At 41.4% G+C, this 23,835-nt stretch overlaps 1 protein-coding gene across 1 annotated transcript in view; it reads right to left on the bottom strand.

The window, feature by feature from the left end:
• Nucleotides 1-23,155, bottom strand: part of XDH (xanthine dehydrogenase) — a 52,467-nt gene extending 29,312 nt beyond the window's left edge. The window contains exons 1-14 of the mRNA XM_009285567.1: nt 22,967-23,155; nt 16,049-16,106; nt 13,237-13,333; nt 11,932-12,040; nt 10,713-10,839; nt 9,807-9,868; nt 7,481-7,549; nt 6,592-6,660; nt 6,061-6,147; nt 4,604-4,745; nt 3,702-3,794; nt 2,783-2,934; nt 1,759-1,852; nt 807-916 (exon numbers count right to left, since the gene is read on the bottom strand). Of these exons, the coding sequence (XP_009283842.1) occupies nt 807-916; nt 1,759-1,852; nt 2,783-2,934; nt 3,702-3,794; nt 4,604-4,745; nt 6,061-6,147; nt 6,592-6,660; nt 7,481-7,549; nt 9,807-9,868; nt 10,713-10,839; nt 11,932-12,040; nt 13,237-13,333; nt 16,049-16,106; nt 22,967-23,020 (1,323 nt within the window). The 5' untranslated portion in view covers nt 23,021-23,155. The remainder of the gene's footprint in view (nt 1-806; nt 917-1,758; nt 1,853-2,782; nt 2,935-3,701; nt 3,795-4,603; nt 4,746-6,060; nt 6,148-6,591; nt 6,661-7,480; nt 7,550-9,806; nt 9,869-10,712; nt 10,840-11,931; nt 12,041-13,236; nt 13,334-16,048; nt 16,107-22,966) is intronic.
• Between the last annotated feature and the right edge of the window lie 680 nt (nt 23,156-23,835).

Here is a 23,835-nt window from a genome sequence, read left to right as displayed (position 1 = left end):
TGGGAGTGAGCGAGCGGCTGCGTGGTGCTTAGTTGCCGACTGAAATTAAACCACGACAATCTTACAACTTGTAGCCTCAAGCCCTAAAAAGGTAAATACCTTCACAGCCATAAAATTACAGTCTGATGTTCTCAGCCCTAAAGGGAAAAAAAAGAGAGTTTTACCTCTTAGACACTCTGAATCAGTTCATGCTGCTACAGAAGAGAAGTATTCATTGTTCTATTTGAAGGAAGTTTTGCAGGCTCGTTTGAAGTTGCAAGTCCACACTGCCAAAATGCCCTAATAATCAGCCCTTGTGGTTTCAGTCTTGCAAGGCAAGGATGCAGAAACTGAACTTCCCTTTTACCCGTACACAGTTTTTCCCATTTCTTTTCCCATTTCAGTTCATAGAAATGAAGCAGGAACCTTGGGAACTTTAACGTCACTTTACTTCAGGAACTGCTAGCATCTTTGCTGTACTATTTTGCAAACATAACTTAGACCTCTGGGAACATCACTTTGTCACCTTTCATCATTACCAAACACACTCAAAAAGCTCCAGACAATAAAGTGAAATTCATATTTCTTGCACTAGAAAACTTCTTGGGCTTACCGTACTTTCTCATAGAGCCCAGCTCACCTTGCTTGTCAAAAAGAGCATGTTGCTATATTTTCACCAAATAATTTACTTGCTTCCTGGCCCACTTGGAACTACATAAGCATTTGGAGGTCAGTCTCCAAGGAAAAGAGTGCCTAACATTGAAAATAACACTCAAATAACAGCATTTTAGCTCCACAGGCATTGAAGTCTCTTCCTACAAGCTTACCTTCTTGCTGTAGGGTATTTCAACAGAGAGAAGTATTTCTTCAGGCTTAACTATTGTCTTTCTGTATCCGGTGAAAAACTTCTCATCCATCATGATAGTCCTTTTGCCCTCTGTAGAGCAAGAAGAAATGAATGGCGGATGAATGAGTAACTCAGATGAAGAATGGCAGTAGTATGTGTGAAAGAGCCTTCAACCTATACAAATCACTCTTGATATAGTATCAGTTTTCATTTTTCCACCCTCTTTCACTAAATCAGGAAGGATTTTCTCAGATTTACTTTGGTCCTCATGGAATCCATGACAGCTTCTGCCTCCATATGAAGTTTTATTTGCACAGGAACTGATCAAAGAGACCTCACTCCTTTATCTAATTAAAGCTGAGCCTCCAGGTGAACCAGTTTCCAACACCCCAATGTAATTTCTTCTTTCCCCTTTCTTTAGCCTGCGCACAAACCAGTACAAGAGAGTCACTGATCAGACAGTCCACTTACTTCAAGGATCCTATTTCAAAAAAATTCTTCCTAAGAGCAAATACGAATTGAGACATTTGGCTTTCTTCATAGAAAAAAACAAAACAAAACAAGTTTCAATCTTCATCTGAAAAATCCACAAGGATCAAAGTATGATAGTGACAGAAACAATTTCATGCCTATTGTTTTTCATTAATAGATATCTTCAACCAGCTCTTCACAAAGACATGTCTGTAAGTACATACACAGTACCAGAGATTCATTCTGGCACAGAAGTTCAAAATTCTTCAGGAAGCCAACCTTTGGCCTAGCCTTAGGACTTCAGCCTCAAAAAGGGCAAAACTCCTGAAGACTCAGACTAAGCCTATTTTACGTAACGTTAACTTCCACTTTCAAGTTCTGACCTGACCTAACAATCCATGGCAGAGGACTGTTGACTATCCCACTCCCCTCAGTGCCACAAGGAAATGTAAGTAACATACCATTTGATACCAAAGTCAGTTTGCTTCCACTTGCCATTAACACAGGATTTAAGTCAGAAATTGGGCTTGCTGTCATTATGTTCCCACCAAGAGCCTAGAGTGATAATATATGCATCAGATAAATATTAAAAAACCTGAAGATACAGCCATAGCATCTTGTAATCCTGCATTACTCCATACACAGTGCACTAGAGGTTAGCTCTGCTTGAGTTTGCTTTGATAAATTCTTTTTGCTCACTCAGCAATTTTAGGCCTTTAATGAAGTGCGAAAACGTAAAACCCATTAAATCAGTCACCGTCCCAGTCAATACTAACGTTTGCCTGAAACAGTTTTAGGAACAGTCTTTGGGTAATGCATCAAAACTACCTTACGCTCAAACCATGTGTGCCCAACAATGCCAAAATTCAATCACTGTAGCTGCAACTAAGGGAAGATCCATTAAAGTATAGAGCATCTTTTCAGTATCATTCAGGAACCCAAGTTTTTTGGCTGCAATACAAATGTACGGCACAGTATCTTGTGGAACAAAATTTTGCTTGGTAGGTTGGTTCATCTGCTTGCTTGATAATTTTTTCTTTTAGTATACAGAGTTTGAACATACCGAACCCACCTCCTCTTTCCCTTTAAAACTAGAGGAAAATTTGCCAGATCTGATGCATTAACAGTATGACTATCATAGTTGTGCTGGCAAAAATCTACACACCCGCTTCTTCCAGCACCCTAAATACATTTTTGTGAAATTAGTCAAATCTCACTACTTATCCTGATAACAGCAATGGAAGACCTGGACAACTGCCGTGTTTCTCTTGCTTGCTAAATCTGTGATATCAGTGTAGCACAGATTCCAGCTGAGACCCATGATGCTGTCAGTTCCTGAGGCTGGTTTATGTGTACGAGCTTCTTTGCCTAAGTTTGCAAATGTTCTCGTGTGAGAAGCACAAGGCACACCAACATTGGATAAGGCAGGCCAGCTCCTCAGACCGAGCTTTCAATTCCAGTTCCTGACACTCCTGAGTCACTTACGGCAACATTCCTGATCTGTGGCCCTGCAAACCACCGCAGCTGTTCAAGGACAGCCTGGAAGACCTCTGTTTTGTAAGGAGGAAGCTCTGCCACCACTTTTCTCAGCACCTCCTCTACTGAGCTCAGGGTACAGGCAGCGCCGAAGGTGACCCCTGTAAACAAACAAATGAAAATTTGTTTTAACCATCTTATAACTGTGTCTACAAAGCTTAGATGCCACTGAGTTTAATTAGACAGCAGGGTTTAGAGAACACATTCAGTCACACTAGACTATTTTGTATGCACTACATGTAAACATCACATCCTCAGAACAAAATTCACCTTTAAATCACAGCTCATGGTGGTACTGCCTCTCACGTGACAGTAACCCACCGCCCTTTTGCCTCAGTATATTATGAACAATATTGCCCTCCTATAGATATTAATTTGTCCTTTGAGAAGTGAACTCCAACTCCTGTCCAGTTTCCACACCTTAAACATGCTACCAGGCATTGGGCCAAGTGCACTACATTGTCCTAATTACTTCTAACTATTTGTAAGGTTGACCTGTTTCCACCACAAAGATAAATGCAATACTTCACTTAGTCACCTGACTGTCAAATCCAGCATCTTTCCCCCAGTTACTAATTCTAAAATCTTTCTAAATAAAAAGATTGCCCATTGAAACCCATTATTAACCCAGTTAATATACATAAAACACCATGCATCAAACAGATAAAATGTCTAATATACCTTCTAGCGAAAGCCCTCTTTGATTCTCAAAATATTTCTACGTATCACTCACTTGATTCCCTGCATGGGAGAGGCATTAATGCATACAGAAAGCAGTTTTTAATCTGGGGATTTTCCTTCATATCTTCTTTATTATTCTGTGGAGTCCCCACTCACTTCACAGGCATTCTGCCTCTTTTTTGCTCACCTGTTTCAGTGTGCTGAACAGCGTTCATTTCAGAGATCCATGCTGGCGCTATTATCACTGGATACAACATGTTCTTTAACCTCATCTCAATACCTTAAGGAAAAGTAAGACTCCTTCAGTTACACACAGGTGACAGAGAGCCTAAGTTAACTGTTTCCCAATGAAATGGCAGCAGGCATATTAAAGAGTCAGTTCATTGACCATCTGTTACACAGATTATATAAGGTCACAGAGATACCAGACTAAAAGCTGTTTTCCATGAATGCCAGAATTCTCATAGGGAAGTTTTAGAAACTCTTCTCTAGGCTTACAATAACCTTAAATACACTGTTTAGTACTTGTGTAACCTGGCTATTGTTGTACATAATCCTTTAGGAAAGAACAATGAATACAATGAACCATACAAAGTTTAGGGATTGTCTCCCAAACCAACTGCTCAGGATAACAGAATTACTAAATACGTCTAAAATCTCCTCCTCAGCACTTATGTTTGCAGAAGTATATATTTGGGGGGGAAAAGACAGTAAGATTTCAAGTCTTGAGAGTTTACTTATTGAAATATCTTTCAAAACGCAGGTTTCACAACTGAATTCATTTGATTATGAGGACATTTTATGCTGTGCCACTCCCTTCTTCTCAAAATTCCACAAAACTAGCACAAAAGCTCAGAGGTCTAGATAAGCTTTTTTTTTTTTTCACCCGACACCGCAAAGAACAGAGAAGAACATTCACTGTGAGATTAATCTACCTGAGAAGAAAATTTGTTCCTACATACAACCTGAAGATTAAACAGCTATTTAACAGCAATGGCATGGAGGAGGTTTACATTTGCACTGTTCTCACAAAATACTCCATGGAAAGTTTTCCAGCTGCTCATAATGAGCATCAGCTCTTCCTCTTACCCACTTCTGTATTCCCCACAACGAGCTTGGCATTGGGGTACTGGGATTTGAGAGCCACCAATTCCTTGAGAGTTGTAGGCTGGATCCACATCACACGCTCGCCTTTGAAACACAGCTGTTTCTGCTGTTTGTTACTCTGAGTCTGCAAAAGTGAATTCAGATAGAGCTCAGATCCTACATCAGGCCAAGAATCCCTGCTCGCATGCTGCCCATACCTATGTCAGGCCAGGCTCCATCTCAGTCAAGTTACTGACAGGTAGCTGTGATATCCACACTGTTGCTGGCAGTTAGCCATTCCCCATCCTTCTGCTGGCAGTGACAAGAGTCTTTTTCATGCTGACAAAAGTTTTCCCTTCCTGATATTGCCAGGTGCATCCTGCTGCCGCATCTCCCCAGCAAGACCTCTGCCAGCAAGCTCCATCTGACCAAAGTTCTGGCAGATGCCTGTGGCTTCAGCCATCTTAGAAGTAATGGGTTTTCCATTCTCATCTCACTGCAAAAACGTCAGTCTTTAGCACTGCTGAATTTGAGTTACCGGCTGTAAGGCCAGATTGTGGTTCCCTTTTTAATTCCTTCATCCAGTGACTGAAGAAAACAGACTAACATGGCTGCCTCCCAGCAACATCAGATCAACCCTTAGGCAGGAGAACGTCTTAGCGAAGAAACAGAGGGGACCTATCTCAAGCTAAATATATATTATGCTATGGTCTATAAGAACCTACTCATGCTGTAGCTCACGACACATTTAGCCTGGGTGCAGCAGCAAAACTAATGATTTAATTTCAGTTGCTTACTAAATGTGAAGGAAGCTGTAAACATGCCATGTGCTAGACTAGATTCCTGGCTGGGACACATTTGCTTGGGGGAAAACTACCCCAAAAAAGACAGGAATGAAACATGGAGAGAAACTAATCTCACCTAACTTTTGATGTCAGTGTGAGCCAGCCAACTTCTACTCCTGCTACACTGAGTGGAGAGAAGTCGGTGCTTTCGGGAAGTCGTCTAGTTGAAACGTTCAGCTACATCCCATAGCTCCTACTTCTCTTCCTACACTATAAAGGGAGCACAGGGCAATCAGCTCAGATACGGCTGTATTTAATGTAGAAGTTCACATCTGACCTAGTAAATTGAAATCTAGATGTCAGCAACTGTTCCACCCCTGGATAGGCAGTGACCGGAAAGGAAGGCAACCCAAGAGCAGGCGTGCATGGTGAGAAACAGAGAGGAAAGCCAGCCAGCTGGGGCAGGCACTTGGCCTGCATATCTTTTAAGCCACCCTCGCTTAAAAGCCTTCCCTTTTATAAAACAGGGAAGCGTTCATGCCCATGCATCATCTTTTATCAGCAGCCACCTTTTGCACTGACATTTCCTCAGGGCAGAGATACTAAGGACACTCAAACCCTGTGCAGAACAACAAAACCACAAACCACATACTATTTCTTTTTGAATGAACTTACCATTAACTCTGGTGGGAAGATTGGCTCCTGTGTAGGGTCCAACGGCTGGAACTCAGAAGAATTGAACAGGCTGGAGGACATCATTGTCTACGACAGAAAATGCAAATGGCTGAGCAGCAGAGGAGAAAGCTACCCACATACAACCCTAACTCATTCCTCTTTCCAGTCAAATCCCTATTACTATTTCATGGAGCAAATAGCAAACACAGTGAAAAGATGCCACCTGATCCAGTGTTTCAGGTTCTTCAGTCATTTTTCTGATCACAATGCATGTCTGGTCATGCACTGAACCCTGAACACACTAACAGGTTTTTGCCAATCAAAAATGACATCACTTTCACATTGGCACGTTAAATTACATCAAAGGTACCTTTTCTGAGGTAAGACCAGAATAAAATATAAATTAGTCTAAACTGCTTTGCATAAATACAGCTAAATTAAAAGCACTGGGCTTTGGCACAGAACAAGCCAGAGCTAAGACTTCAAAACATCAGAAATAGAGAAAAAACAAATAGTTGAGAAGCACCTTACCACATTGTCTTCTTTTTCATTCATGCAGCAGCCTGGACCATTGGCTTTTCCTCCACAGCAGCCCCCATTCTGAAGAAGAAATAAGCACGCTTCAGCTATTCTACACAAAGTCAGAACATTCCAACTTTTACAGGATATATTCCTCCCCTTTTATCAATCCCTGGATTGCAGAAATTTGCAGTAACATTTTCATTAATAAACTACTTTGATGAAAGAACTCCAAGCAGTCTTAATTGCTGGAGTATTCCATGCAACACTGGATGCTTCCAAACAAAGAATCCACAGGAATTCACTGGAATTTCCTGGCAAAGAATTTCATTATATTCTCTCTTTCCTAAATTCATTTTATACTCACACTACCTTATGTACTAATTCCTTGTTTTCATCCCTCCATTGTTTGTACCTCAACTGGTACAGAAAATGTGATTAACTTTTTTCCTCCAGATATTCCAAAAGGTTCCAATTGTACAATTTATTGGAATGGTGATTAAATTACTTCATTATCATTGGACTGTAAAGTTTGGGAAAGATCACACTGAGGAATTAACTGGGTTTTAGATCTGTTTTCACAGAAAGATGGATTGCTTCAATATACCAGAAGCTGGTAACACATTGCTTACAGTTGTCACCATGCTGTTTCACAAAAGTGTTGCACCGCACAGATTCAGAAGGAACATATCTAGCTCACTATTGTAAAATCTGTGTCATGACGGCTCGTCATGCTAACCAGGACATATACAGTCACAGTGTTTTCCAAGAGACAGACATTCAAACCAGCTCAGACAGCTCTGAAAATCCGCACCACAGTAGAGCCAGAGAGGTGACTAATACATCAAAACTTTAATACTATATTGCAAATTGAGGTTATGGCTTTTAAAATTCAGCTTACCATGCTATTTTCCCTCTCACTACGACAGCATCCAGTACCATTGGCTACTCTGCCACAGCAATTCAAGTCCTGTGGGGACAAAAACTGTTCTGAAAAAAATGTGCAGATTCCAAGGAAATGAAGTAGACTTGATTCCCTTTTGAGAGAAATTGATCCCACATTTATTATATCCAAAACAGAAATGGGAGATGGAAGGTGCCAAGCAAGCAGGTGTTTCCCTTGCCAATGGAAGGCAGTATTCTGCAGTGTGATGGCTAGGTCATGTCCAGTTTACTGACAGACCTCTAGTTCTGATTTAGAACTACTCTGACCATTCAGCCAGTATCTCTGGTCCAGCTGGAGCTGTGAGGAGATATCCAGAGAAGAGTAAAAGGGACAAGTACATACAAGACAATACCTAGTACTCTACCAGCATCCAACTGCATTCAGCTCAGGGGACCACCTTAGCCCAGTGTGGTTTCTGTCTCTTTAGTAACCCTCAGTAGCTCCCGCCCAAGTACTGCTCAGTCTCCCCCAGAGCCCCTGTAAGTTTTTGGTGCCCACAACACCCTTTTGGTGAATTCTGCAGGTCAGCTACCTGGTACATGGCAGACCATCTGCCTTTGTTTTCAACCTGACTCCTACTAGTTTCATTTCTTGACACCTTGCTCTTGTATTGGAAGAGGCAGCAAACAGCAGACACCTGTCCACATTCCACCTGCCAGTCACAATTTTGTAAATCTCTATCAGAGGTCAACACAAACCACTATATGGGCTACGTAGAGCCCCTTCCCCTCCCTGACATCTTTTTTCCAGGCTGAAGCATCCCAGCCTGCTCTGTGCTTCCTTGTATGGAAGCCAGCTACCACAGATGTGATCCTTATTCCACTTCTCTGAATCTTTTCCTATTCTGCTATACCCTGTTAGAGATGAGAGGACCAGAACTGCACAGTAGTCAAGTGTAGGAAGAGCTATGATGCAGTGGCATGGCAGTGTTTTCTGTTTTGTTCTCTACCCTTTGAAGTGTTGTTTTGATGGCCAGTAAGCATTGAGCTGGTGCTTCTGTGGAACTGTACCACACCTCCAAGATCATCTTCCTGCATGGTAACAGGAAGATGATCTTGTGTCTGCTCGCAGCCTATCATTTTATATGTGGAATGAGGACTGCCTTTCACTCTGTAAATTGCTTTGCATTTATTTGCCCTGAATTTTGTATCCCATTCTATTCTCCAGTCTCTCAGGTTCATAAAGTCCTTCTGAAATTCCTCAAAGTCTGTTCCTGTCTTCACTACGCAGACTAACTTGGTATCAGTTAACTTACTTTCTCGCATCACTGCTCACTCTCTTTTCCACCTCATTTAGGGATATCTTGAACAGCCTTGCTCCCACCACAGGTCCCAGCAGAAGTCCACCAGTGACCTCCCTCCATTGCAAAAATACACCATTTTCTCCTACCTGCCATTTCCTGCCTTTTAACCAATCTTTCATCCATACAGAGATCTTCCCTCTTACCCCATGGCTGCTTATTGTCTTTAAAAGCCTTTGGTGAGACACTGTTGAAAGCCTGTTGGAAATCCAAGTAGACTATATTGACTGGGTTTATCAAACATTTGTAATGGATCTCACTCCTGCCTATATTCTCTTTTGTTGATCGTAATTCTGGATAATAAAACGAAATTAACAGGCAGCATTCTAAATTCTTTACTTTTGATATTTAATACCAGTGTAGCCCCATAAGTGGCTAGTAATCACTGAAGTACCTAATGATCTACTTTCCTTCACAGCCTCCAGCAGTCTTTCAGGAAAAAAGGGACTAGAGAAAACTTATGGCAAAGCTTTGTACCTCATCCAAACCAGCAGATGAGTTCTGGGCAAGAGCTATACAGCAGTGACTTCAACTTCTTTCCAGAGCTATTTCAGCTCTGCAGCTGACCTTTCAAGAAAGCAACTTTCTCATCAGATTCCCCCACAGTATGTCCCTATTCGTGCACCATACCGTCACACTTTTTCCACATCAGGGATCATCTGCAAGATGTATCTTGTAGAGACGCTGAGTTTTTCAGAGACTTACAGAAAAGAATTACAGATTCTGATTACCTGTGATCCAAAAAGTGACCATCAGGCAGATATTATTAAAGTGCTCCACTTCCAGCAACTGGAGTAAAGGAGTTGGTCTTCCTGCATTATTAATGCACGAAGCACATACAAAGGGGTCAAGAGTTGGAGCTGGGTTGTTGTAGCATGTATATTTCCTTGCTCCCCATTTCAGCTCATGGTGTATTTTAGTAACAGAGAGAAAGACAGCCAGCCTTCCAGATTTTTTTAAACATTATCTGAAGCCACTTACTTTAGCAAATGTCCTGTATCCTTCCAGAATAGGTCTGTACCCTGTACACCGACACAAGTTCCCTGCATTGCCAGAGCAAGAAGATAAAGATTTAGTGTCATTTGGCTGAGAACTTTTCCTCTTTTAGAACATTTTATTGTTTCTCACAAAAGCTTGTCAAATCTAGATAAAGCTAATGAAAAAATGGGAGAAGGACAATTTCACTAGTAATCTTGCAACAATCCTACCATCCCTTTTTGCTAAAATTTTAAATTGAAATTAATTTCGAAAAAAATTCAATCTGCCTTATTCAGTATTCATTTACCTCAATTGTGTGAGTCTAATCAGTATACCAACTATCCAGTCTCCTGAATTACAAACAGGTTGCTTTCTCCTGCATCTGATTTCTTCTTGGGTCACTGCCAGAAGCATGGTAACAACTCTAACCTCAGCAATAACAGCAGCCTCTCAGATGATTTACACAACTGGATTCTGCCCCACTCCATCATGTATATTGCTGTCTTGGTCCTTTACTTGAGGTTGGCTGGCCCAGATGCTCTCCGTCACCTCTGCAGGCTCTGGTGACAGCAATGAATAAACAAGGAGATGTGGAGGCTCTTATAAGCCCCCCAGGGACAGGCCACCTTTTCTTCTGTGTTAAGCTTAGTGGGGTCCTAATCCAAGACTGAGGCCACTTGCCCCAGCTTCAGGACAAACAATGAGCTTCTGTGAGATTTTCCACAGGCCATTTTTGTTCACATCAAAGCACCTGGCCAGTCTCCCAGTGGAAAAGCTAGTTCTTAACCTCATAACAATCGGCTATCTTTAATGAAATACATTAAAAAAAAGTGTACCTCCATCCCATTTGGTGAAGCAGATGTAATGAAAGCAGAACAGGTTGCATTTCTGCAGGGCTATAAGTATTACCTTGGAAAGCATCTTCTATGTCCTCCATTTTGGGCTCGGGTTTGTTCCGAAGCAATGTATACATGGACATGACAATGCCTGGAGTGCAAAAGCCACACTGGGACCCATGACTTTTTGCTATTCTCTCCTGAGAAAAAGTAACAACAACCATCAGTTAATAATATCAAGGTGAGTTCATTGTTGTACTTGTTTTTAACATCTCTGTTAAAAAAAACCAAAACAAAATCTCACCAGAGGAGCTAAGACTATCATCAGATGTTCTCTGATGAGATGGACAATTAATCTGTGAAGTAGACTTCAAAGAAGAGAACATTCTGAAAAGTTTGCAACTAGGCTTTGAACTCCCAATGTAACTGAAGGCAACTAGAAGCCTCCAATGAGATCAGGAGTTCTTCAGATTTACCATGCTAGAAAGGTTGGGGCTACCTGTATAGACCTGAGTTTGAATTTCAAAGCTTAGCTGTTAGAATCTTCAGAGGAGGCAGGGAAAAGAAGACAAGCAAACAAAGGTCAGGCTAGCTGCCATCCATTCATGTGTCTAACATTTTTCACTTTGTTGTTTACTGTCTCAGATATTGGCACAAGTCCTATCCACTGTACAAACTGAGATGAATCATCATTTCCCTTAAAGAAGCAGTATCTCTGACAAAGCTGAGGTAAGACTGCTTCCATAAAAAGTACATAACACCTTGCTAGAAGAGCAAGGCTTCACATTCCTGTCACTCCTCCCCATCAAGAATATTTTGGGACTCCAGAAACATTGCTGAACCAAACCTTACTGCACCATTGCAGGGAAGGTTCCTAACTATGCAGGACAAGACACCAAGGTCATTCATGGAAGGCCATAGGAGAGCCAAAACCTAACTCAGATTTCCTGGCTCCAAGTCACTATATAGGCTTTCACCACAACATCAGTCTTCCCAGTTCCTGGGATTTGGATGTGGACCAAGTACAGCCACGTAGCCCTAGAACAAAAGCATTAGCAATTCAGCCAGGACAACATCAGTTAACTTGCTAGGGCATAACAGAGCTGCAGCATTCACCCAGGAGTTTGATTCTGTCACTTAGTCATTCCTGCAAGTAAAGACTGCTCATGTGGAAAGTCAAACTCCCTGCTTTAACATTAGGATGGAGGTCCCAACACCCTGGAACAGGATTAATTAACAGAAGAAGAAAACATGGATAGAGGGTTTTAAAGTTACCAGTATTAATAGCCTACCTGGGCTGGGTGCAGCCTGGATTTTGTGTTTCCTATGCCTTCAACAGTAGTTACAGCTACATGATGCAGGGCACAGACAGGGAAGAGGCAAGCATTGGCAGTATGGTGGCTAAAATAATAAATTAAGGTCATTTCATTTGACAGTGCTGCTCAACAAAGGAAAAAGGGAACAGGTGGACTGAAGAGTACTCAAACTGTAGCAGTGGACACAATAGAACTTCAACAGATGCGTTATAGGTATTAGTTGCAAGCCAAATCCTACAGCACCTACTCAGCCAAAGTTCTCATCAACTTCCCTTGAAGTTTAAACTGAGTATGCACCATAGGATTTGACCTAGAAATAACTTTAAACATCCTCGTTGCACGTTAAGCTACAGAATGCATGTAAGTAATTTATAGGGGCAGACTACAAATACCAAGATGTTATACAGCTAGCCTGGCCCACTCGCAAAGTTACAAAGAGCTCTTAGCCTTTTACCTGGGAAATCTTTTCTAGATGGTCACACAGGGGAAAAAAGTCCAGGCTGAAGGTAAAATAGAATACTGTTGCCAAAATTCTTAAAGGAACTAGCTACTTTATCTCATTTCTATCAAGACAGAATAGTGACCCTAAAGATACCCTATTCAAGGCCACGTTCCTAAGCAGAACCACTAAATTAGATGATCCCAAGTTAAAGCATCTCCAAGCATTATTCCAAATATATCCAAGACTTCAGTGCTTTCCATTCCCCACAGTAAAAATAAACTGAGGCCTCTGCCTCATCCTCTCTCGCCATTCCCCTTTTTGTTTGATTCCATTGCTTCGCTCTTCAATTAATTAGAGAACAGGAGGAAAGTTTATCTCTCAGGAAATAAGAGTCATTCTGAAGGTTACAATAGAAGTAGAGGAAAAGTTAATATCTGCCGGCATACAGAAACCAGATTATTGTAGTAATACAATAGCAATAAAGATTTTATCACAGTAATCATCATTCGGGTCATCACAGCAAAAAATTACATTGCAAGAAAGGAACATAAAGGTTTTCTGAATTAGGAAAAGGCAAATAGCCTGCATGCTAGAGTCAGTGCAGATATTTCAGGGCACAATGAAATAGTTCCCTATCAGCACTGTGCAATGCTGTAGGAAAAAACACCTTCTTGTCTTAGCCTTCTGAGTTTATGTTCTGAAAGTGAAAAATTATGTTTTGGCAGAAACATACATTACATAACTTTTTGTTTTTAAATAGTACCACGTTTGGAATGTCAAGAACCTGGATCTGTCTCCATTTCATTTCTCTGCTGAAGAGTTCAGACTGCAAAGGATACAGGATTTTCTTCTGAAAGGGATCATACTTGGATATCATAACAGTGCAAGCACCACATCCACCTTCTCCACAGCCTAGTTTGGTACCACATAGGCCCACTGAGAGAACAGGAATCAAGGAAAACACGAAGAGTATTGGCAGAAGCCTGCTCAAACAGTTATCAATCAAGGCCTAGCAACAAGTTCTTGCTGGAAACCAAGCACTCGTTTTTTCTGCTTAACTTAATGTAACATAAGCAAAGTTTCAAATGCTGGCATGTGAGCTTTGAGATCAACACCCAAAGCCCTAACAGGGAGGCAGTCCATGTTTCAGTAGACTCTTAGAATAAACAATAAATTTCTGAACTCCAACAGTTCCCGCTTTCCATTAGATTCAGAAAAGGAAATTACATAAGGGAGACAAAGCACTCAGTAATTGCTGAGCAGCAGCTGTTCAGGCATGCAGCCACATCCCTGAGATGCATGGTGACATCTCCTTCAGTACCTCTCACCAGTGGTCGTTGACTTCTTCCTACACCTGGTGATTCCTACCGCCTAGAAGGCACCCAGACAGGGCAGTCACGCAGTGCTACAAGTCACACAGTTGAGCACTGACATGGGAGCTGCACTTGAACTGCTCACAAACTACCTGCATCTCAAGAGTCATGGTCTGGCCACCCTAGCTTCAATTTTGGCCCCATTTTTGATTACTTTCCCATTGCTAGGGACAGAACCAGCCAAGCACACTCCCCAGTAGCCTGGTTCCCATAAATCACAGGAGGGAGGCACTGAGAGCCAGAACTAGCAGAGATGCACAGAACCATTGCACAGACACTTGGGAACTCACAAGGTGTATGGACTGGCCTAAGATGATTCCTCCACAGGCTGCAGAGCGCATGTCTGTACTTTACAACCAGGCATTACATCAAATGTTCCGCAAAGGGATTTCAGAAGACAATTCCTTGGGTCACATCTGCTTTGGGTTCCTAAACTCATTAGAAGGTAATTAGATGCTGTTATTTATTGTGAAGAGGATTGGCCAATGCTGAGAGACTTTTGGTGGGAAAACAGCAGCTGCTTTCATTGGCAATGGACACATGCCTGTGCTGAGATAATCAACTTAGGCCTGTGGAAAAGCAACAGGCATCATGATATAGGGAACTCAAATCATCTTTACCTTCACTGCAAAGATTCTGGAACTGACTATTTTCATAGAATGATGAAATCATAGAGGCATTACATCAAATGTTCCGCAAAGGGATTTCAGAAGACAATTCCTTGGGTCACATCTGCTTTGGGTTCCTAAACTCATTAGAAGGTAATTAGATGCTGTTATTTATTGTGAAGAGGATTGGCCAATGCTGAGAGACTTTTGGTGGGAAAACAGCAGCTGCTTTCATTGGCAATGGACACATGCCTGTGCTGAGATAATCAACTTAGGCCTGTGGAAAAGCAACAGGCATCATGATATAGGGAACTCAAATCATCTTTACCTTCACTGCAAAGATTCTGGAACTGACTATTTTCATAGAATGATAGAAATCATAGAATCATTGAGGTTGGAAGAGATCGAGTCCAACTGTAAACTTAACACTGCCAAGTCCACCACTAAACCATGTCCCTAAGCACCACGTCTACTTTTCATACAATCATGTGTCTGCTTCAGCAAAAATATCTTTCCTATGCCATCCAATGTTTCTCTTGACAACAGTGCTAATCTGCCTCAATAAAACACGTTTCTCAAAGTATTTGTCTGACCCTAACCAGACATCTACAAAATAAGTTCACCAGAATGTTCATGTAGAAGATCAGAAGGTTTTGAAGGGCTCCGATCATCTCTTTACAAAGCTATTTGCATTAGATATTAACAAGCTTAGACATAAAAGGTCTAGTGGTAAGAAGTGCACACAGGCACAAGAGTCATGCCACTTATTTTTCCTCTTGAACTTTATCCACCCAAGGTACACTCAAACAAAATAGGGCTGTTGATAGTTCTACTGGAAACCCCAGAGAGGAGTGTGATTTATATCCCCGTACTCCTTTCAGATCCCAGACAAATAAAACATGGCAGCATCGTGAAATAAGTTTGCATGATTCTTTTTAAGGAATACACCAACACAGATGTGAACAGTTTGGCATATATAGACACCCAGCTGGTCAGACAAAAACTCAGAAAACATGGAATGACACTACCTACTGAACCAGACCTAGTATAGCCAGCCTGGTCATCACAGTAATAGCTACCCAGCTCCTGAAGTTAATCTGACTCATGTGTTGACCAGTTGCAAACAGGAGTGAAACGTGACTGCTTGCATCCGCTCGTGTAAACATGCCCGCAGTACATGGTGAGAACCCCTGCCTCTGAGTTTGCATCCCTGGGTCATCTGATAGGCCACAGGATAATTAAGTTATTGGATATTAACTCTCCAGTAATATCCAAATTATTGGATGATACAGCAAGCAGCTCAAGTGACTGTAATATTTTGGCCAAAAAATCCTTTACAATTTGTGTGGAACAAACCTAAATTTCCTCTAATTTTATTGTCATCTCAATATTGCTTTCAATTCCTAGCAATTCTGTGAGTTTTCCCTTTAAAGTATTAATAAATTATTTAAAGTTTATTTAAAGTATATTATTTAAAATTTGCTATTGTTTAAGCTTGGAATACCAGCTGTAATCTTTGCCAGCAAGAATTAGCAGACCACGCACAGCACTCCCTCCTATACTCTGTGCACAAGCTCTGCCTAGCACTCAAGTGACAGGCAGAACAGTAAACAATTATGAAATGGTGTAGGCATTTAAAGCCTTCTGCAGTTTCTTCTGACACTGGATACATTTTCTTCGTAGATAGGTTAGCAGAGTTGTTTCTGGGTCCACATCTTTTTCCACCACCTGCAAGAAGGGAAAGGTACTGTTACACACAGAATGCTTTACAACACAGATACATTAGTTGGAAGGAGAAAGTTTGGTCTTTCTGCAACTTCTCTTCCAAAGCAGGGAGCAGAACCACTGATTAACTCCCCTTACTAGGTTCAGCAATGTTGCTCACATATCCAGTCACAACGTTTCCTTGAATTTATCGTGACAGAGAGAAGTATATGCATTACATACATCAGAGTTTTTCAGCCATGGCACACTGAGGCAAACCTTAAAAAACCCTTCATCAAAAATGGCAAACAGAATTAGTAGTGAGCTGAGAGAAAGAACTGTGTTTTGTACTTGAGTTTTGAATTCCTGACATCTCCCCAAATTGTATCGCATCTTTATTGATGATGCATAACTGACCTCTGTCCCTTCTCCTTCTTACTATTAGAAGAGACAGAGAAAATGAGCAGATAAACAGAATGACAGAAACAGCATCAGTAATAGACTTTGCAGAGGAAAAAAACAGAGGAAACCCTAACATGACCAATACAGTTGCTGCAGGGCAGAGAGCAAGTACTAATCATCTTGTAGTTTCTCTTTCTTCCCTGCTAACATTAAATCAATCAGTGTTACATTAGTAGCCATCCTAAATATGTGAATGTGAAATTCCAACCAAGGAGAAATTTTCTCTGCACATTTTGAGTCAGCTCCATCCTATTTGTGAACAACACTATTAGCAGTTATCTATTAGACATAAAATTAGATTTTACTTCAACCTCTGCCCGATGGTCAGAAACCAAAGTTCTACCCTTGGCTCCACATGGCTGCAGAGCTTGTCTTCCCCTTTTTCTGTTATTAATAGAGTGTCAGGAAACTTTTCCAAATTCACTGAGTGCCAGAATGTAATCATGTGTTCTAGGCTCTTACATTGTGCAAGTCCTAAGTACAATGGTTACAGTTTATTTAAATTAAACACTCCCAGTTTGAAGGGCAAATTGAAACAGAGGTCATTTGTGTAAGACTTTTTTCTTACTGATAAGAAACCTTCACAACCTCTGTACTGCTTCTATTTTATGCCTTTGACACGTGACAGGGTTATTCTAAAGAGACAATACTTCCTATTTGAGTCCATGTTTTTAGAACTATCCAGTAAAGTTGCTGCTACAAAACACAACTGGTCATTTTTTGCACATCTCATTCCTGCACTGGGGATAATCTACAGGGAAACAGGGTTCATTCTTCTAGCTTGGGGATGTCTTACTGTAAACCATGCAGCACTCATTGCTGCTATTCAGAGGTTCCCTCACCTTCTGGATGCATAGAAACAAGTAAGAGCATACAGTGGTGCTCTCATGACCAGTTGGTTCAGAGTAGGCACATACATCCCTCTGCAGTAGTTTGGTAAACAGACAGACATGAGCAGGTAATTCCAAAAATGCCTGTGACTATGAGCGTCCCATGGACAAAAGGCCTTTCACAGCCATTTGACAGGCAAAGAGCCTTCCCCAGCAACTTATACCCTCACTGTCAAGCTGAGTTTCTTCCTCAGGGCTATGCCAATGGCCATTGCAAACCTTTCCAAAGCAGCTTCCAAGATAGCCAGGCACAGAGAAAAAGCTCCAGAATAGTTTTTCAGATGGTTAAAGACTATTGAGATTATTCTATGCTTAGGTCAAAGAAAAGGTCTCAAGAAGTTTTCTTGAAAGAATCCAAAAAGCACTCCATTATGTACTCAAACCAAGCAATTAAGTTTGGCCCAATGGCTTCTTTTCAGGAAGTAAGAAAGAAAACACGGGCCAAGCCTTCCTTCATCAAAGCATTTAGCCACTCGGCTCCACACACTTTTAGTGAAGTACTTAAGCATGTGTTAAGTCCCAAAGTCAAACCTTTGCTCAACTTTATCAGAAAGCAGCTCCCACTATGCAGTAGAACATGTCCTGAATAACCCACACTCATCCTGTTCAAACCAATAGCCCAGGATTCCTACTTCAGTCACTTCAAACTACTCCACTGTAGCTGTATATCTGCAATGCTGGCAGAGACTTGGGATCAGAGGGAGATAAGGGGTAAGAGTTTGGAGGACATGCTGGATTAAGCCAAATCTCACACGTCAGAGAGCAAGGAGTCATTTCTTTGTACTCAGATTCCTGGTGAGGGGATGCTTGTTTATGAGTCTCTCTTGCTGGCTACAGAGTAAGAACTCTACTGTTCCTGCCGTTTATTCATTGTCATTGATGCTGGTTTTGTCCTCCAACATATCATTCCTCCAGTGGTTTGTTACAATCACCTGCTGTGATTTGTTCTTAAAATATTTTAAAACCCTGTGGGTGGGGATAACATCTTCTCTTGTCTGATGCCCAAAACAATATGATTCACAGCTCAGTATCTTACCCATCAAAACAATTCTTGCTCACCTTCCCCAGTGTCCTTGTACAGAAAGAAACTGAATTATATCCATTGCCTTCAGTGGGAGTAGGATCAACCTACTTAGATATTGCAATTAAAGAAACATTACTTTTTTGCTCAGTTACTGGTTTTTAGGTTTTTTTTAAACCAAATGTCATATTGTCAGATACATCAGTTTGATGGCTACATTTTGACAGATTTTACTGCATGTGTTAGCTTAAATATTAATCAAATGCAGAAAGAAACCTTGCAGGAAATATTAGGGGGATACTGACAGTCAAATGACTCCCAACAAATTTGCTCTGTACTGCTGTGTTTGTACTACACATCTATTTGTCTACTGATTCTAGGAATCTTAAATACTCAGATCACCTCAGCAGGGAGCCCAGCCTGGTCCTACAGTTCTTCAAGCTTTAAGTACTACACGGAATAAGTTCCTAAGCAGTACTCTACACTCTTAGAGTGTGGGCTGGTCCAGAGAGGTGTTGAGCTCACTTCCCCATGATTTCATGTACAAAACTTGGATCTCAATAAATATTGTTTGCTGTCTTTGCTACCTGCCTTCCACTAACTCAGATAACTTTGCCTTTACAACATAAAGCATCATATTTAAATTAGTATTCCCAGAAAGTTAAAGAAAGGAGTTTTCAATTTAAAAGAACAATAGTTGAGCAAGGTAAATAGAATAACAAAAAGGAAAAGAAAACAGAAACTTTCCTAGTTTACCAAACAACATGCTAAGCTTTCCATCAGCTAGGGTCTTTAAATGAGAAACAGATGCTTTTCTGAATGACAAGTTCCCATTCAATCACTAGTCCCCCCTAGACACTCAATTAGTTGCAAGAAGAGAAGGTGAAAGGTTTTAACCAGACTGCCATGCAGCAAGCCAGACTAGTTGACTGTAAAGGTCCCCTAGGACCTTAAAAATCTGTGAATGTGTATTCCCGAAGTCAATGAGAGATTTCAAATCCATTTACCAGGGAAAAGGATTAGAACACAGATGAACAAACTGAATATAACCACACAATGTAAATCTGCTATTGGTCGTGAGAACATTTTGTTCTGCTTTAAACCAGCACACTGAAAACTTGTCGTTTACTGTTTATGTAGGACCCAGAGGGTCCCAAAGCTCAAAGAAATCCTGTATTTTGGCTGGTCCCATCTGCAATCAAACATCCACAGGCTTTGGAAGCGGTCTAATGTGGCTTCCAGCATAGAACCCCTCTTACCATTCAGGACAGAAATAGAAATGTTGACTCCACGTGTTTGAACTAAAATTACTTGCTACATATGCATGAGACAGACTTGTCAGCTGAGGAAAACAAAATTGCCACTATTAGCTTTAAATTGCATGTGTTGTTTTCCATTCTAGTCTAGGCAGACTATCAAGATAACTTTGTGTTAGTTGTGTGCCAAGCTTTATGCCCAGTGAAGTAAACAGGTGCTTAAAATAAACAATCCTGAATGTGAAATATGCTCAGCTGTTCTGAGGAGGCTTTTTCTTGACAACATTGCAGACTGGGCTAATGCAAGAGATTTGCTGCCATGAAAGTCCCTATCTTATCAACCACCTCTTATCATGCAGTTTTGTACTATGACAGAATATCAGCAGCCCATTAGCAATGTCAAGCTGTCACGAATTCACACAGCAGTAACCTTTCCCACTGGCCATGCTATCCTACCACATTCTTTGCAGCGAATTAACTGGAATATTTAGTCAGGACTCCAGATGGATGGAGCCATATCCTAACTTGCTACCTGCTGTTTCATCAGCATTGCCCAGGCACTTCCCAACACCCTTTCCATCACATAACCTCTCATGTGCAGAAATGTCCTAACAAACTCCACATTTGTTGCCACAGATCGGATTACGCCATGAGTCCAATTCTCTCTCTCAAACCTGCATTTGATGGGGGTGTAACTCAAGCCACTTTGGCAGCACACCCAAAAAGGGAGGAGAAAAAAAAGTGAGGCTCTGGGTAGAGCACAACCCAGGAAGCCCTCTCCTCTCTGATCAAGTGGAACCTACTCCTTTGCTAGCACTGCCGGTTGCATGAGCCAGCAAGGAAGGATGCTGAGACAGCCTTGACACATGGAATGAGTTGATACCATTGGTAGTATTAATGGTTCCCTGGTGGGTTTTTTTTTTTAGCCAATAACTGCCAAGATCACACTGTGATAAACCCCTTTACGCATGCACAAGGTCAGCCCCAAGATGTCCCTTCCAACCCAAACTATTCTATGATTCTATGTGGTTTTTGTAAACAGGAACTACAGTTCCATAAAAACTGCTGAAATGCACCACGGGCAACGCCATTCACAGCATGTTCGTTAGCTCCAGGACATAGCAAGAACAGACAGCAGATACAAAACGGAACTGGTTGTCTTCTGCTGCTAGCCTTCCGGGTCTAGGCTGCTCTTTCTCCCCTTCTCTGCCTCACTCCACGTGCATAAAAGGGAGTCCCACAGAACCAGTTCTGTGCAGCTCAGTCTCTTCTCTCTTACTTTGACTAATACACACTTTTGCATGTTAGCCAAGAGTCTCTTCCAGGAAGAAGGGCTTTTCTACCAATTTACACAGAGCAGTGCTCCTGTAATACCTGAGCACCAAGTAACACTGAAGCACCAGCTGCAAATGTATATAGGAATTTGTTTATAAACTCTTCATACCTACCATGAGTGGCATATTGGTTTTGAACCTCAGCTGGTCTGGCACCAGTACTACAATTCTCTTTCATTAGACCATACCAGAAAAAGAAAACAGGACAATACACTTGGCCTGTATCAGGGTCTGGATTGCCCAACATGTTTGTGGCAACCTTCTACTGCAAGACTCAAAAAGCTCCCAGTTCACCCTCTAAAAATTGGGGTTCACAGAGGAGGGGTCCGAAGTCACTAAAACCTTCACAGAGCAAGACAACAAGTTAATGGTATACCACCTGGGCCCATCACAGCAGAAAATTCATCAGATGAAATTCACAGATCATCCTGTGCCACTGCTTCACAATCTCGATTACCAGACTCAATTAGCTAGTCATGATTAACTTGGAGCTTCAAGTTGTCACCTCCTTCTAGAAACAATGAATGGCTGATATGTCAATTAACGTTGACATATGAACCATTACTGATCTGTGTGAGCAAAACTTCAGTTGTCATCCTTCTTTATAAAACTTCAGAACCAGGGCTGGGTTCTATATCAGTATTACATTCAAGAGCTCTTTGACTAACTTATAATCCATACCAGGTAAACTTTATTCTTCACCTAACTATTCCTACTTAGATAAAACAAAACTTTGATATCAAATGCTCTAGTACCTTGGAAAGTGCAAATTCCAATCCAGTTTGGGATCCAAATTCATAACTAAAACACCCTAACTGTAGCAACAATCTTATCCACATTTACACTTGATTAAATTAGCAAAAAAGATCAACAAAAGCAAAATTGATATTAATCCTATGCCAGTCTGTAGGGCAGGGCACAGAGCTTTTTAACCAACTAAGAACATTGTGCGATCCCTCAAGGGATTAAAAAATTAATTCTCTAGCCCAAACTTAGTGCTGCACGTGATTTACCCCTAAGCAGTGCACAGGGAAGGTCCACAAACTCTCAGCTCCCCAGTACACAGTGCATATGCAACCCTCTCCCCTCCCCAAGTTTCCCAGCTGGAAGCTGCTTTGGCACAAGTTTCCCTGCCCAAGTATCTAGGCAAGGGGAAGGTGGCGGGGCAAGATTAGCACTGAGCTGAGCTCAGAAACAGAACTAACTTGGTACTCAGTTCAAAAAAGAGGCGGCCTTGACTTGTTTAAGCTTTTGAAGAGTCAAGGCTGCAATGCTAGCCAGGGGAAGTCCAAACTGAGAAAGGGGGCTCTGGGACAAACTGTTCAAAGTTGCCCAGCATGTGCAAGGACCAGCCCACCCTCCTGTGAGACACAGTCACTTCTTAGGTAATTGTCAGCAGTCGATCTAGGAAACAGTATCAGTTAATGGGCTTTGATTTTAAAGAGTTTTCTAGCTTCTTAAATGTAAATAGAATGAACTTTTTACTTAAATCCCTTTTAAAAAATCAAATGTCAGAATTACTTACTGAACATATGAATTATATATGGATGCTTACATTTGAGTTACATTTCCAGATCTGTTGTAATTACTGAAATTATTTCTAGTAGAAATGCCTGTATTAAGTCAGTGCACATTTATTTAAAAGCAGGTACCTCAGAATTACAGTAAATTATTGCCAACAAATCTAAAATGTAAACATTATATAGTTGTGCTACTCTTTGACTTTACCTTGTGAATTATTCAAAGAAGAGACAAAGCCATTTAGCAAAGCAATAAATAGTCTTCACAATTTAATATTTAAAAGTCATGGCAATTGTGCTGGTATTAGAAAACTTCAGAGGAAGAAAAAGATGACTAGAAGAGTAAGTAATCAAGCCACAATCCAGGAGCAAGCTGGACAGAAAGCTGGAATCTTCCTTACCTTTTTACCATTCACAAAGAAAACAAGTTCATCCCCTGTCTCGTTTGGAGCCATCCTGCACACCTTCCAAAATTCACTCAAATAGGGCCACAGACCACCCTTCCGAAAGCAGCCCTACACCCCACAGCGAAGTGAGCACCAGCGATACGACAAGTAATATGAGTCTGCCTCAAGAATGTTTGACTTGATTTCTACATCAGTGCCCTGTGAAACCCCATATTATATAAGAGCCAACGAAGAGGCGTGCCAGCTGCATTTGGTTGGTGCTTCTGCAGCAGTAATGACAGAAAAGGAGCTGGAACAAGCAGAGTGACCCGCCCCCTGTTATATAGCAATAGATCACAACTCAACTGCATTCCCTTTAGATTATACTGCCAGGCTTGGGGCACTCAGAGTGTGCCACTGCAACGGCTGCCAGGAATTCACTGTATTTTGCAATACAACGCAAACTCCAGGGGAGGGGGGGCGTTCTCCCAACTATCCCTCACCGAATATTGACAAGAAAAAGCCGTTTTCCCTGCTCTGTGCATAGCCATGCACCTGGCATTTACCATGCAGAGGTCTCTCATGAGAGCACCTGCTTATTTAAAAGCTCCTCGATACATGCACATCAGCTAGTAGACTGACTGCAAGACTATTTCAGTATTTTCCCTTAGAGTTTTAAAGCTACAGTGTCCTCCACCTGTGAGGACATAATTTAAACAGGTATGCATTTGTCCAGATAAAAGCAATTCTAGTGAACTGAAACTGATCCAGCACCTCAAAAGAGGTGCTGAGCTAAGACCATAATGTTTTCACTGGGCTCTTAAAGCTTTTGGACTTACCTTTTTTGGCTTAATCCTCACATCCTGGATCTTAGGTGCATGTCG

This window comes from Aptenodytes forsteri, unplaced genomic scaffold (assembly GCF_000699145.1).
Source record: "Aptenodytes forsteri isolate BGI_AS27 unplaced genomic scaffold, ASM69914v1 Scaffold280, whole genome shotgun sequence".
Taxonomy (NCBI): Eukaryota; Metazoa; Chordata; class Aves; order Sphenisciformes; family Spheniscidae; genus Aptenodytes; species Aptenodytes forsteri.
The sequence above is the reverse complement of the archived record's forward strand: the minus strand, read 5'-3'. Positions and strand labels throughout refer to the sequence as shown.